General features: G+C 37.2%; 1 protein-coding gene across 3 annotated transcripts in view; it reads right to left on the reverse strand.

Annotated features, from left to right (window-relative positions):
* The window catches only part of PDS5B (PDS5 cohesin associated factor B), a 119,650-nt gene that overhangs the window by 89,579 nt on the left and 15,083 nt on the right, over positions 1 to 14,988 (reverse strand). For all 3 annotated transcript variants that reach the window (XM_074859849.1, XM_074859851.1, XM_074859848.1), the window contains exons 2-6: positions 8,881 to 9,006; positions 6,764 to 6,967; positions 2,206 to 2,292; positions 2,011 to 2,108; positions 757 to 883 (exon numbers count right to left, since the gene is read on the reverse strand). In XM_074859849.1, coding sequence (XP_074715950.1) covers positions 757 to 883; positions 2,011 to 2,108; positions 2,206 to 2,292; positions 6,764 to 6,967; positions 8,881 to 8,988 — 624 coding nt within the window. In that variant the 5' untranslated portion in view covers positions 8,989 to 9,006. The remainder of the gene's footprint in view (positions 1 to 756; positions 884 to 2,010; positions 2,109 to 2,205; positions 2,293 to 6,763; positions 6,968 to 8,880; positions 9,007 to 14,988) is intronic.

The raw sequence follows: 14,988 nt of genomic DNA on the forward strand, positions 1-14,988 counted from the left end.
TCCCAGAATCCTTTTTGTCATATCCAACTTACAAGCCACCTTCTACACTGTAGCCCAAGAGATTCCAGTAGGGCCCAGCTAGTTTCCTGAATAAAGAAGTCAGACTTCCTTGCTTTTTAAACATCTAAGTGTCACAATACACACACAGTTTGAAGGTTTTTCTCAGTTCACCTGTCAGACATTTTTTTTTTTTTTTGACAAAACATTACTCATTAAGGAAAGACATTAAGGGCTGCTCTTCAGGCACCACCATTTCTGAATATAGTTAGTTCTATGGCTGCATCAAAAACATACCAATGTGCTTTCAATAACACCAAGTCAACATTCCTGAAATACAACAGAGCCAATTACAAATCAGCAGTCACAACTTCTTTCCCCTCCCACTCAGGGCACTACATTTGTTTGAGCTATTGATACAGCATTACACTAATTAAAAGCTTTCCAAAGGATTTATGTATCTTTTATATTAAGTTCTACTGGTATTGACCATATCTAAAAAAAAACGGTCTAAATTTATATGACATTAAAGCTTTTAGATTACTTTGACCACTGATACTTTGGTTTATGGCAAGGGAATAAAAGCAATGAAACTCTACTGAATGTTCTGGCTATTAAAAATTTTTTGTTTCCTGAAAAAGATTCAGGTAATAGGAACACATTTGCTACAGCTGTTCTCTCAATGAAATCTAAATATCTGAATACATACATCCAATGAATCACGATTACAAAAAAAATTAAGCCACTATTAAGTCTTACCTTATGTGCTGGCACTAGATTAACTAACACTGTATCCAAAAGTTCCTGTGACACAGTATCTCCCTCACAAATGATAGAGCTCATTAGATCAACCATGTGCATGTGTACTTTTTGGTTATGACCATTGCTGAAATTAAAAAACAAGAATTCTTAGTGTACTATTCATATAAAGTGCAACTTCCATTCAGAGTCCTCCCTGTAGTGATGCCAAACAACAAGGAATATAATAAATCACAAGTTCTCTGACAAGTCAAAATACTTAAGTTTCTTTCTTGGCTGCATATACCACTTACCAAAATGTTCTTGGGTCTCATGCTCTCTTCATTTACTACTGTAGTAAAAGAGTAAGAGGATGGTATCTACCCCTGCCATTAAAAGTGTACTAGAACATCCCTCTCCTCTACTCAACACTGGTGAGACTTCACCTGGAGTGCTGGGTCCAGTTCTGGGCTTCCCAGCACAAGAGACATGGACATCCTGGAGTCAGTCCAGCAAAGGGCCACAAAGATAAAGGGACTGGAGCAGATCTCGTACAAGGAGAGGCTGAGACAGCTGCCATTTTTTTTTTTTTTTAGCCACAGGAAGAGATGACTTAGGGAGGAACTTTCTATGTTTAAATACCTGATATTTGGAGTAAAAGAGATAGGGCGAGACTCTTCTCAGTGGTGTCCAGTAACAGGACAAGAGGTGACAGGCACAAAGTGAAACATAGGACATATCATTTAAACATAAGACAGACAAACTTTTAAATCTAAGGGTGATTGAGCAGTAAGTAGAAGGTTGCCCAGAGAGGCCATGGAGTCTCCATCCTTGGAGAAGCTCAAAACCCAACTGGCTACAGTGCTGGGCAATCTGCTCTAGCTGACCTGGTTTGAGCAAGGGAGCAGACTAGATCACCTCTAGCAATACCTTCCAGTGTTCACTCTTTTCTGACTCACATTTTTATAGCAATAATCCTCCAAATTCCTTAGAATTACATACTGCACAATTTAATTTCAAGAACAAAATAAAATAAATGCAGTAAAAGACAATCAAAGTTTCTTAGGAAAAAAAGATGATTTGCAGTGTGTCTTGCTTAATTAAAACAGGCAAAACTGACAGCTTGTTATATTTATACTGCTACCTTCTTTAAACAGAATTACAAAACTAAGCTCATTAACACCAAAAGTCATACAATAGACTGAACACCTAAGTTAGAAATATCTGACCTCAACCATGCAATAATACATTATAATTGGGGGTGACAATACTTACTTTATTACTGAAAACAGTGTTCTGTACAACTGCGTAAAAATCTCATTGCTGTCTTCTAATTCAAAGCATATGTTATAAGACTTGACCCAAGCAATATTCTGCATTGAACAGGAAAAAATAAAAGGAGTAGTTAATACAAGATGAAATTGAAAAGTGACATTTAACAGTTATTATGAAGTAAGTTACGAAGCTTACCTCAAGCAAATAAAAATATCGATTAAACTGGGGGCTTTTTGTATCTTCTAAACCTTTAAGTTGCCTTGTTATGAACATAAATATATCCTGAAAAGAAACAAGTGACAGTTATTTAATCAATTGCAATGACACTTTCAAAATTAAAATAATTACCTTTTTTAGTTACTAGTATTATTCATCACTACAAAATATGCAACCATGACAAACACACTATTTCACTGTCCAAAAGATGATCTACAAATACATCACTGAGTATGTCAAGGAGTAATTTTAAAATGCTTCATGTTTCTTTAAAGGGTTGAGAAAGTAACTTTTTTGTAAGGAAGCAAAAGTTTTTCTTTTCTAAAGAAAAACACTCAACCAACAGAGCTGCAACAGGCTGCCATGCTGCAGAAGTCAAAAAGCTATCCAGAAGGACAATGAATTTTACATCTTTGCTTTATACTGCACTAGGTTTCAACAGAAGGGGAAAAAAGCAGAAGGCAACTGCAGCTTTCCTAGGAGTATTGTATGTTTACACTCCATTGTCTGTGCATTTCTCAGTCATCATGCTACTGACACAGATCACATCTCTTGCAAAACTAATAAACTGTGTTTCTCCTGCTTCTTATCAACTTTCAATATTGAAGACTTCTTCAGAAAAAGTCTTGCACAAAATAAATTCCAGCAGGTTATAAGGAGCAAACAGTCGATTATGGACAGAATGGAAACACACAGGAAGGTGTCTTATTTTAAAATGCTTTTACATTCAGATAATTAACAGGTAGAAATTCATAACTAATATGTTAAATCAAAAGATTCAGAAGTACATATCACCAGAAACAGTGTTCACAACCTCAACTGTATCTATAATATTTCATCTGACAATCTAGGTATAAATCAAATAAATTCCAGAAAGTATAAAATTGCCATAATAAATACAAGAAAGCCTTACAGTCAACCCTGAAAAAAACTATCCCAGAAATAATCCAGAAAGCTTTTCTATAACATTTTCAAAGGACCATATCCCCCTCACCCCACCAAGAAAAATGAGATGGATAAAAGATGGAAAGGGGGTTCTTTTTTTCTAACACTACTACAACAATAATCCAGCCTTAATCATTAAGCTGAGCATTTACTGTCATTCTAGGTAAAAACAAGAATTAAATTACATGTGACATCATCATCTCTTGGCAAAAAAGCACAGCATACACATTGCTCAGAGATACAGCTGCAGTAATATTTGAATTTGGATCAAGGTTGTGTGCCTTTGAAGTATTAAGTAAGGATGATCAGAAGAATCATTGGTTCACACTTCAGATCAGATACAGAGCACATGAACTAGACTCTTCAGCTGAAATTAAACCAAAAGACGCAGTTCAAAGGACACACCTAATGGACTCCAACCATTAAAGAGCATTCAGCCCACAGTCAAAAGCCAATCTGACGAATCCCCCCTTTAAAACTAGTGCCTGAACCACTAGCAGGCCATCAGCTCACCCAAAATTAGTTCCATCATCTGAAAACTGGTACACCAGAAGGTGCTGTGAAGTTTAGAAGACATACAAACTGAGCCTCAGTGAAGGATAAGATTCAATTAAATAAGAAAGGGAGCATCCAAGAGAATGACCAATGCCAAACATAAAAACTATTTCATCTTAGAACTCATGCCCTAGGTATAATTATTCTGTTAGACTTTACTTGTACAGATGAATCTCAACCAGTTCATTTAATAAAGTATCTTCACCTTTTATCCTGGAGCTCAGTATGCCACACTTATTTACTGAATGTGATTCAAAGATCCTATTGTGACCGAAACCAGTTTTCCTATTTTTAATACTCACTGTACTGTATATGAATACATACATTAATGAATAGCATACGTGTACAATACATCTAGCATCTGAATGTTTCACAAATAATAATGGCATCGTTTTAAAAAAAGTAATTATTTACTCCTAATTTTATTTATTTTCTCCTATTCCTGTTTCAAAGAAAGCAAAACAGACTAAACTCAAAACTACTCACTAATTTTTAATACCTAGTGTAATATGACCCAAAGACTTTCCCTTTTTTGGGGATATGGAATATACTATTTGAACATGCATTTATACATGAAAAACACAGGATAAAATAAACTTTGGCTGAAGAAACTGCAACACTTTCACAAACTGGACAATACGGTTTCACATCAGACTCCAGAAAGCAAGTCTACATTAGAACCCAGACTCTAAAAACAGAAGTGCTTATACTTCAACTTGAGGAATAACTTCGAAAGTTTTCTGGATTGTTGTCTTGATACCAATTAACCACATAATGGCTTCAGTAAGCACCAGAGCCATGGCTTTTACCACACAACACATTCAGATAGTTGAAGTTCTGCTACCACATACACCCTCAAACACCTCAATTTCAGCCAAGTCAGGTAGACAGTCCATCTGTCCAAGTGATTTTATTTGAGACATACCAGTACTTAGAACATCTTCCCCCAGAAAATTAGATTTGGGTCCAGGCTTTCCCCAGACTGAGGAGGACTTAGAGATAGAAGCTTCCAGATCCCAGAAGAGCAATCCTGCTCCAGTTCTGCTTCTAGACTACTCATGGCATTTCACATCCCCGTTGTCTAAGCTCTTTCAACACTCAGAGAGGAATCTAAGATTTATACTGAGAATACACATAAAAAAGAGAAACTTGCACAATGCATGCAATACAAAGAGAACCAGAGAGTCTGAAGCAAGGGCAAAAACGTAAGATTTAAGTTTTCCCCTCAAGAAATTATCCTTTTCAGCACTTCCTTTGTCATCTTCAACTTTGGTGCTAAACATACTAAAAAAGATTCAAAGCTGTGGTATGGATATGATATTAAATATTGGGTAAATATAGTGCCAAGATATGGCCAAAGAGGAAGCATCCTTCCTCTTACCTCTTTGTCATAAAGCAGATGGAATTCTTTGACATTTGTATCAGAGCTTGTCCTGCAACCACAAAAGCTGCATTCAGCAGAAACAGGTTTGCAAAAACCTACCTCAGTAGCCCTATGCAAAGGCCTCTATTGTTTGTCCCTTCTTTATTTCTCAAGATGTGTTTAGAAATCTGCATCAAGAAACTGAATTCTGAAATCTGCACAGGTTACAGAACTGAATGCTGACAGTAGAAGTTCCTAGTCTGCTCAGAGCTCCATCCAAGTACTAGTATGTTTACAGTCCAAATATGAGATCAGTAATGTAAACCTTCCAATATTACATACTATAAATTTTGATTTTAGCAGCATTTGACAGATCAAATTCTGTAAGGAGGAATATTCTTATTTGTTAGTCCAACTCAGAAAGAGAGGAAAAAAACCTCTAAAACTAACAAGCAAAGGAAAACATATACTCAAAACTGAAGTAGAAATCAGGATGCCTGAAAACCAGACTTAAATACAGCACAGCAGAGAAAGCTAATGTTTGTCTCCAGTTGAAGATGGTGTAAATCAATAAGTAAGGTAACTAGATAGTGTGTAATCAGAGGTGCAACAATTCAGAATTAAGAAAATACAGCTAACAGAAATCCCTAGGTATCCTTCCAGTATGTCTGGTAACAAAGGACGTACTACAGTTCAAACTGTAGTTTGTCCTACTTATGAAGCACTTCTGGTGCAACCTCTAGATCAGAAATTAAGTGTTTTCTTCTTGAGTGATAATAGATATACATTGCACCACAACCACTTCTTTATCCTACTGTGGAAAAAAACCATAAACAAAAACAAAACAAAAAGCCCCTACACACTCTTAAATCAGGGAGACAAAAAAAGCACACATTTTTCACTGTTATTTTCCCCTGATCGATTTTCTGTAAGATTCGGTTCATCACTCTAGATTCAGACTGTGTAAGGGAAGTAGGTTGATTTTCTGAGTTGGAAAGAAAATTAGATTTCTATTAATAAAAAGTAAAAAAGAAAAATACAAAACAATCTAAAACTTTTTTTTTCTGAAACAAATGGGACAAATCTGTACTGCCTTTTCAAACCTGGAATTCCTCTATCAACCATCTCCATCTAGTGGGATCAGTGATGTTTGTAATTGTAGAATTTTCCAATTCACATCAGAAATCATTATTGAAACAAAGAAAAAGTATTTTTATACAGAGGATAGAGCCTTTATCTATAAAAATACAGTCATAATCTCTTGGTCATTTAATTGGAAACAGCAGGGGTATTTTTCCAATTGAAGGAACTGGCTAACTTTCAAGAGATCGTGATAAAAGCTACAGATATATTAATATTTCTAAACAGACTATTTACAGACCACTACCTGTAAATCCCAATGACAGTTCAGTAACATATTTATTTTCAATATAAATCCAAAACTCTCCAAGTTATTGAATGATGAACTATATATCACTATCTGATGAACATTTGACCTGATCAAAACACCCCTAATCCCAGAATCAAGTGAAAACCTTTGACTGCTTAAGGCTGGATCAGAAATGGGGGGGTGGTGGGGGTGGTCGGGGGTGGGGTGGTGTGTAAGTTATAATCAGTTATATTAATTATTCAGTTTAAAAAACGGATCCAGAAAAAGAGGTTAATTCAATTTACCTTTAGTTTATCCGGTGAAGTATATGGAGCTTCGGGGGCATAAATTCTGAAGATATCAGCAAGACAACATGCTACCAACAAACGTACATCCTTATCGGGATGTTTGAGGAAAAAATCTGAAGCAAGATGTAAAGCAAGATTTAGGTAGAGCTCCTTTTCTTCTTCCGAGTCCTGGTCCATATCCATGAACGTTTTCACAACCATCTAAATAGACACACAGATATCAGTACACAAAATTCTGTACTCTGTGTAACAGGGTGCCTTACTGAAAGTTCCTTCTCTGGTTTTGTGCAACTTCTATCAGAAGCATTATTAGCAATGCAGCAGCACTTACTTGAGTAACCAGTGTCTTATTTTTCAGGGTACAAGAAGGACCTAGTTAAACCCTCTATCAATGGTCCGAACACACAGTCTTCAGAAGAGCTACTGAAAGTCTAGCCGTAGTACTTCACAAATCTTTTTGAGAAACCACATAATCAAGTTGGCCAATTCAAAAAATACAACAGCATTCATTGTTACAGCCATTCACTGAAAAATTTAGAAAATATCAAAGCTTTATTCCAAATATTTATTTCTTCCTAAAGTATTTAGGGTTACAACGTATTTTCCCTCTATTCTCTTTCAATTTCAGGTTTTTCTCTACTACTGCTTTGAAGACAAGTTTATCCCCTGTGCCGCCCAGAAGCGGAGCACACACTTTCAGCAAAAGCATATATAAATCCCATGCAGTCCAGCAGCCTGCACATTGTCCTAGAAGACTAAAATAAAATGCCCATTATTAGGATCCAGTATACTAAAGTTATGGAAGAAAAAGAAAAAAATACACCAAGCATTTAACACCTAAATAGAACAAAGGCAAGAAAAGCCATAACTGGTAGCTGCTAGTTGGTGAGAATTCTTATATTTAAAAAACTTTTTGAAGAAAAACCTATTTACAAAACAAAGTAATTATGCTTTTCTCCAATTTCGTATTTGAATCACAGAGGCAGAGTTATTTTAAGGAGTTCAACTCTTGTTAAAATTAACAGAATGGTAATAAAGACTGAATTACACAATCCTGAGAATTAAAGTCAAAACAGAACAGAAGGAACTGGACATTCAAGGCAAAAAATGAAATTAAACCATAGGTGAAAAAAGTATCAGTAAGGACTGTATGCATTTTCACAAACTGAAAAAAATATGCAAGTGCTTAACAAATAATTTCTTCTGTTAGGAGTCACTCATACATGAAGTTATAAATGTCGTCTTCTACTCAACATCATAGACTTCAGTCAGTATACTGCACTCTATCAGCCCAATTCCCAAAGCACAGGCAGGTTACTGGGGGGAAGGGAGAAGGAATCCTTGGGGTTTTATTGGGTTTTGTTCATTTAACAGTACTTCCAACTGACTTAAAACTACTTCTTAAGAAAACCAACTCCAAATTAAGCCTTTCCAGCTGTTAGAATACTGAAGGTTCCTCTCCCACATCTGTTCCTTCTGTTTCACAGGCAAGCCCAAGCTGCAGGCATTCCTTCTGCACAATACTAACAGGACTACCTTTTTGTGAGGGTACCTGGGTAGATAAAGAACTGTAGCTACATAATTATCCCCCAAATAACAACCTTATTGTAGAATTAGACCAAATAAAGTGGTCAAGAAATTCAGGAGACAGAAACACATAGTATAATGAAAGACTACCTTCATTACAACACAGGCTAAAATAATGAGAATAAAGGGTTTTATAATCAACCCAAAGAGCACAAATGCATAAAAGGAATGTATTCTGAGGCATCCATACTATTTCCAAAATTATGACTCTCTTTTCATGTTTTCCAGTATTTTCTTCTCTAAAAGTACTGACTTACTGCAGGAGCTGAAATAAAATTTTAGTAGTATTTTAAATTAATATAGCTTATTTCCATTTGTGATTTTTTAAACTCATTTAAACATTTTTGGACAAGTCAAAGTGGTAGAACAAAAGGCACAACAGCCAGTACGTTCCTCCTTTTGAGCACAGAAAAGGTAAAGCCCAAAGGAAAAAAAATAATCCTTTCAGACAGAAAATATAGAAATAGGATTGGATCATTGAATGCTGTATACAAGAAACTTCAATCTGCAGTTACTTGCTTACTAACCTTTAGCCTTCTCACCATCTCTTCTTTAGATATTTTATCAGAGATTTCTTTGACTCCTGGAGGATATGTGATTTTTCCGTCATTGGCTCTCGTCTTTGAATGAGCCATGATTTCACAATTTTAACACTGTGGAAAGAAATTAAGAGGTCAGTGTTGATTAGCTAGTTTATGTTTACCTTATCCATCCCACTTTTACAAACAAAATCCAACTCATAGGATACCAAACCACCCCATACAAAAAAAAAAAAAAAAAAAAAGAAAGAGAAAATATGTTGATTGTTTTCAGTAATCTATATGGTGGCAGACAGCAATGGTTTTGATATTCAGGTAGATTGTCCTATACTACAACAAAACTTTAAAGATGTACACAACAGAAAAAAGCTAAAACTCCTCATTATATTTGATCTTCACACAGAGATGCAACCAAGAATCTTATTGTATGAATCATTTCTATCACTTCACAATAATAAGTCCTAGCCAACTTGGATTTTTAAACTCTCTGAGAACACACGTGAAGCGGACTTCGTGTTTTCCAAACAATTAGCTAGAGCACAATTTCCCCAAAAGTCTAAACAGCAGTGCTGTTGAAGTGCTACACATTACTAATTTTAAATTGCCAATACTGCCAGACAAGCAGCATTTACAGAATGAAGTGGGGATAGGAACAGAGCAGACCTCTATGCCATAAAGACAAGTTTTAAGCCAAAGACTGCAGATAAGCAATGATACCTTCTTCCTAGATTCCAGCTATGAAAACAACTCAGTTACATGGTTTCCCAGTCCCTTTAAACTGATGCAAATGCAGACTGCCACCTAATCCACCCTAAACTATGCAAAGTTCCACTGCTGAAGAGCAGGAAGCTGAATTGGAAGCTTTACTTATATAAAAGCAATTAATACAAAAGACAGTGGGGAAAAAAATAGATGGCATGCGTTGGGATAATAACAATTTCAGAAAAAGACTGTATCAAGGCTGTTACAAGTCAAGAATGCAACAAAGGAAACAAAGTTTCTTTGCCACTGCCTTGATATTTTTATTTATTTATTTAAAAGTTTGAAACACTTCCTCACAGTCACCACTTTCCTGAACTGTGAATTCCAAGTCAGGCATTTTCTTTACTGACCTCCTGAACAAGGAGGATCTATGTGCACTTTGAACTTCTCAGAACTATAACATCAGAAATAAAAATCAATCAGAATCCACTAGAAGAGATGGGCTAGAAGCATGTTCTACAACAGGAGGGTGCAACCCACCATAATTGAGACTCATTGGCCCAAGCCACTGTCATTCTACACTGAAGAACAGGAACATGAAATATACTCAAATCCACCCCCAAAAAATAATCCAACATGTTTTGTATTCTTCAGTCCACATTTCACAGTAACAATGTAAATTACAGATTTTGTTTCATCTTTACTAATCTTTTACAAAAGTTAATGTTGACATTTAAATACTTTTAAAGAATACATACTTTTTTTTAAGGAAATGGGGAAATGAATAGAATGAACATAATCAGACAACATTCAACAGGCATGATATGCAATGCACTTCAATAGCTACACAAAAAACAACTCAGTTTCTGTCATCATCTCTGTACCTAAATATACATGGTAGTTGAACTGAGTGCTACATACTTGCACTTGTGGTAAAAACATAGTAAGAAAGCTGGGATGGAACAAAAATCACTGAAGTAACTTTTTCTAACACTCTCAGGAAAATAATGACACCACCTTTATCCCTGTTATATTTTTTAATGCACTGTGATGCCAGTAAATCTAAAACTCCTCAAAAACACAAAGATGTAACCAAATTCACTCATCTTGCTGTTTGACATAAATATTCCATTCTAGCTTTCAGATGAGATGATGTCATATGTCATAGCTAAATTAATTTTAGCAGCTCATCACAGCAGAAGGGAGTCTTGCTCCCCTCAATCCAAGAATGTATAGAAGAGGATCATCCAAACTCACCAACTCAGAAAAACAAGCCTAATTGTTTTTGAAAAGCATGTGACAAGCATCAAAGCTAACTCAAGGGAAGAAACAGGAACTAAGTGAACTGGGGAACAAAACTCCCCTTTCCAGTGGTGGACAGCTGTCAGATCAGATCAACCGCAGTGGAAACCTGATTAGAACATGGTGCTATAGTCCCATTTGGAGTACATTTTGAAATAATTCAAAGACTAAAACTCATATATTATGGTCAAGTTGAACTGTCCAGATGATATGTTCAACTGACATGCAACCAAGCTTTTAAGCTTGAGTGGCATCCAAGGTCTGGGTTTGAAATTGAACATCTGTCTTGTGTTTTTGTGGCAAGGTTTTGGTAGCAGGGGGGGCTGCCCCCATGGTGGACGGAGCCAGTTAGAGCCAGCTCCAAAACAGACTCACCCCTGGCCAAAGTCGAGCCCATCAGTCATACTGGTAGCGTCTCTGTGATAACATATTTAAGAAATGGTAAAAAATGCTGCACAGTAGCTATGAGAGTGAAGCAAGAAAAATGTGAGCTAAACAACCCTGCAGACAACAAGGTCAGTGAAGGAGAGGGAGGAGATATTCCAGGCACTGGAGCAGACTGCCCTGCAGCTCACGCAGAAAACCATAGTGACACAGGTCATTTGGCAGCCCATCGAGCACCATGTCAGAGCAGATATCCACACTGCAGCCTGTGGAGAGGAGCTCACAGTGGAGCAAGCTCCTCACAAGAACTGTGACTCCGCAGGGGACCCACGCTAGAGCAGTCTGCTCCAGAAGGACCACCTCACAGGAAGAGCCCACACTGGAGCAGTTCTTGAAGATCTGCAGTTCACAGGAAGGACCCACATTGGAGACATTCGTGAAGGACTGCATCCCTTGGTCAGGACCCATGTTGCAGCAGGGGAAAAAGTACAAGGAAAGAGTGGAAGAGATGAAGGGTTATGAACTGCTTACAACCCCTCTTCCTTATCTCCCCTGCACTGCTCGACAGGGAAGGGGAACATTAGAAAAGTCAGAAACGAAGGAGTGAAGTTGGGCCTGGAAAGAAGGGCGGGTTGGGGAGAAGGTGTCCTTAGTTTTGCCTTTGTTTCTCACCATCCTGCTCTACTTTTAATTGGCTCTACTCTTCCTACTTTTTTTAATGCTCTACTTTTAATTAAATTAGTCTTCCCCAAGTCAAGTCTGTTTTGCCGATGATGGTTATTGGTAAGCAATCTCCCTGTATTTATATTGACCCGTAAGTTTTTTCATCTTATTTTCTGCCCCGTTCTGTTGAGCTGGGGGAGCAAGAGAGCAGCTGGGTGGGCACCTAGCAACCTGCCAAGGTTACATAATAGGGTACATAACCTATCCCTCTCAAAAGTATAGAAAACACTAGGAATTAATACAGCTAATCTTATAGGACCAAAAATTAATTCCAAAAAGGTTCAATGAAATAGATTATTACTTGGACCATAAGGGACAAAGAATAATAAACCTTTTAAACTTCCTATGTAATACAAAATTGCAGATCACTCCTCAAAGTACTTTAGGATTAATAGTAAGCTTTACTAGGGAAAAAAAAAAATCGTATAAAAGAAATAGTAAAAACCAAAACCTATCATGCAATAAGAGAAAATCCAGTGCTAAACTGCCACCTTGTACAACAATTATAACTTCAACCATTACTTAAAACTGAATTAGCTTGTTACATCCCACTGCTAGAAGTTTCTGCTCTTTCTGGACTTCCAGTATAGGTGTGCATACCTAGCTCTGTCAAAATAAGCCGTGTTGAACACTCAGCAGGATCTAGAATTCGGGGAGGGGATTGTTCTTAACCTGATTCTAGCCAAATAAAAGTCTCTGTGATTTCACATAACAGTTATACCAGCTGTTTCAGTTAACTTCTGTCAGGGAAAAGGAAGACAGTGACAGCTAAGAACAGTAGCCTCAAGTCAAGCTGTATCTAGAACATAAGCATGAAAATCCATAAGCCAGAAAGGTGATATCCAATGACTGAATTTCAAAAAGCTTTTTTTTTCATGTGCAAACCTCATGAAGCTCAACAAGGCTAAGCGCAAGGTCCTGTACGTGGGTTGGGGCAATCCCAAGCACAAATACAGGCTGGGCAATGAATAGATTGAGATTAGCCCTGCAGAGAAAGACTTGGGGGTATTTGTGGATAGAAAACTGACTATGAACTACCAATGCGCATTTGCAGCCCAGAAAACCAACCGTATCCTGGGCTGCTTCAAGAGAAGCGTGGTCAGGAGGTTGAGGGAGGTGATTCTCTCCCTCTACTCTGCTCTCACGAGACTCCACCTGGAGTACTGCATCCAGCCCTGGGGCCCCCACAGAACCTACTAGAGCAACTGCAGAGGATGCCATGAAGATGATCGGGAAGCTGGAGCACCTCCCTTATGAGGACAGGCTGAGAGAGTTGGGGTTGTTCAGCCTGGAGAAGAGAAGGCTCCAGGGAGACCTTATAGTGGCCTTCCAGTACTTGAAGGGGGCCTACAGGAAAGATGGGGAGGGACTCTTTATCAGGGAGTGTAGTGATAGGACAAGGTGTAACAGTTTTAAACTAAAAGAAGGCAGATTTAGATTTGATATTAGGACAAAATTCTTTCCTGTGAGGGTGGTGAGACACTGGAACAGGTTGCCCAGAGAAGTTGTGGATGCCCCCTTTCTGGAAGTGTTCAGGGCCAGGTTGGACGGGGCTTTGAGCAACCTGGTCTAGTGGAAGGTGTCCCTGCCCATGGCAGGGGGGGTGGAACTAGATTATCTTGAAGGTCATCTAGTTCTAACTAGGAAGGCCAACCCAAACCATTCTATGATTGTGTGTGTCCACAGCACCTTCTCAGAGATCCATACATGCGTTTAAATCTTAATCCTTCGGATATTTTTGTAGAAATCTTTTCCAAGAGATGAAGCAAGCTTTAGCAAATCAATTCCTATATTCCTTGCAAGTTGTTCTCCTGCCTTACTATTGCCTACTCTTTAAAATTCAGAATCCAAACATTAGGAATAGAAAGTGCTCAACTTTACAAACTTCATCATGCTCATTTTTCAGAACTTTCAATGAACTACATGTAATTATTTATGTAGTTACATCTTGAGATCAGTATTTTTCAAGTACATATACAAAATTTAAGAAAGCTTACATAAATTTGACCTATACAAGTACTTATACTTTTAAATCTATTTTTTGCAAGATATTTTACAATGAGCCACTGGGAATAACACTTTCTTCACATTCACAAAGCTATTAGAAACCTAAGTGAATTTAATAAATTGCTGGCATGGAAGAAAGTTGCAATCTGTAGGGAGTTTAAGATATGTGTTTACACAGTTCGTATCACTCCAACAATAAGAAAGTGTAGCCAAGAAAAAGGATTTGCAAATATTCATCAACCTGTTCTCCACAACCAAGCAGTGTGACCAGTGGCCTCTCATTGTCATAGGCCACTGCATCAAGAATACAAAGACAGTTTAGAAGACCCAAGAACATTTTCCGTAAATTGTCTCAGGGAATATTTGGAGAAAGTCAAATCCTTTTCTACTTGTAAACTACAATAGAGAGTTCACTCCAAAGCTCTGTTCCTCTGTCAACATGCTGTTTGTTATTTCTTTTTATGATTTATATCTATTTTTTTATTTTTGCACCCTCAGTAGGTAACATCTTTGTATGAATAAATATAAACCATGACAAATACTTTGACAGCACTAACTTTGCTCCAACAATACAGCATGTATGAAGAAACTGGTCAAACTGTAATTTCTACAAAAGACACAACAAGGTACTCAGCAACTTACAGAAGTGGAAGAGGTAGGCATCTTTCTACTTCAGCAGGATTATTAATAAAACACAAATAATTTAATGATTTAGGCCACTTACAGAAAATTTTTACATCCCGGTAAATTCCTGCTGTGTATAGCTGATTGACAACAATTGATCAAAGTAAGAAGCGACTTAGGTGTTAAAGACTTTCAGCATGTAAGTGCCACTAAATTAAATCTATTTCCATAATAAATCTACTGCTAAGGAGTTATAACTCAGCTATAAAAAGCCACTCCAAGATGAAATTTGGCAGTTAATTTTCTGCTGTTGAGTATAACAGAAAACTTCAGAATGTTGGACCAAGTACGTTC

This window comes from Strix uralensis, chromosome 2 (assembly GCF_047716275.1).
Source record: "Strix uralensis isolate ZFMK-TIS-50842 chromosome 2, bStrUra1, whole genome shotgun sequence".
In the NCBI taxonomy this organism is placed as follows: Eukaryota; Metazoa; Chordata; class Aves; order Strigiformes; family Strigidae; genus Strix; species Strix uralensis.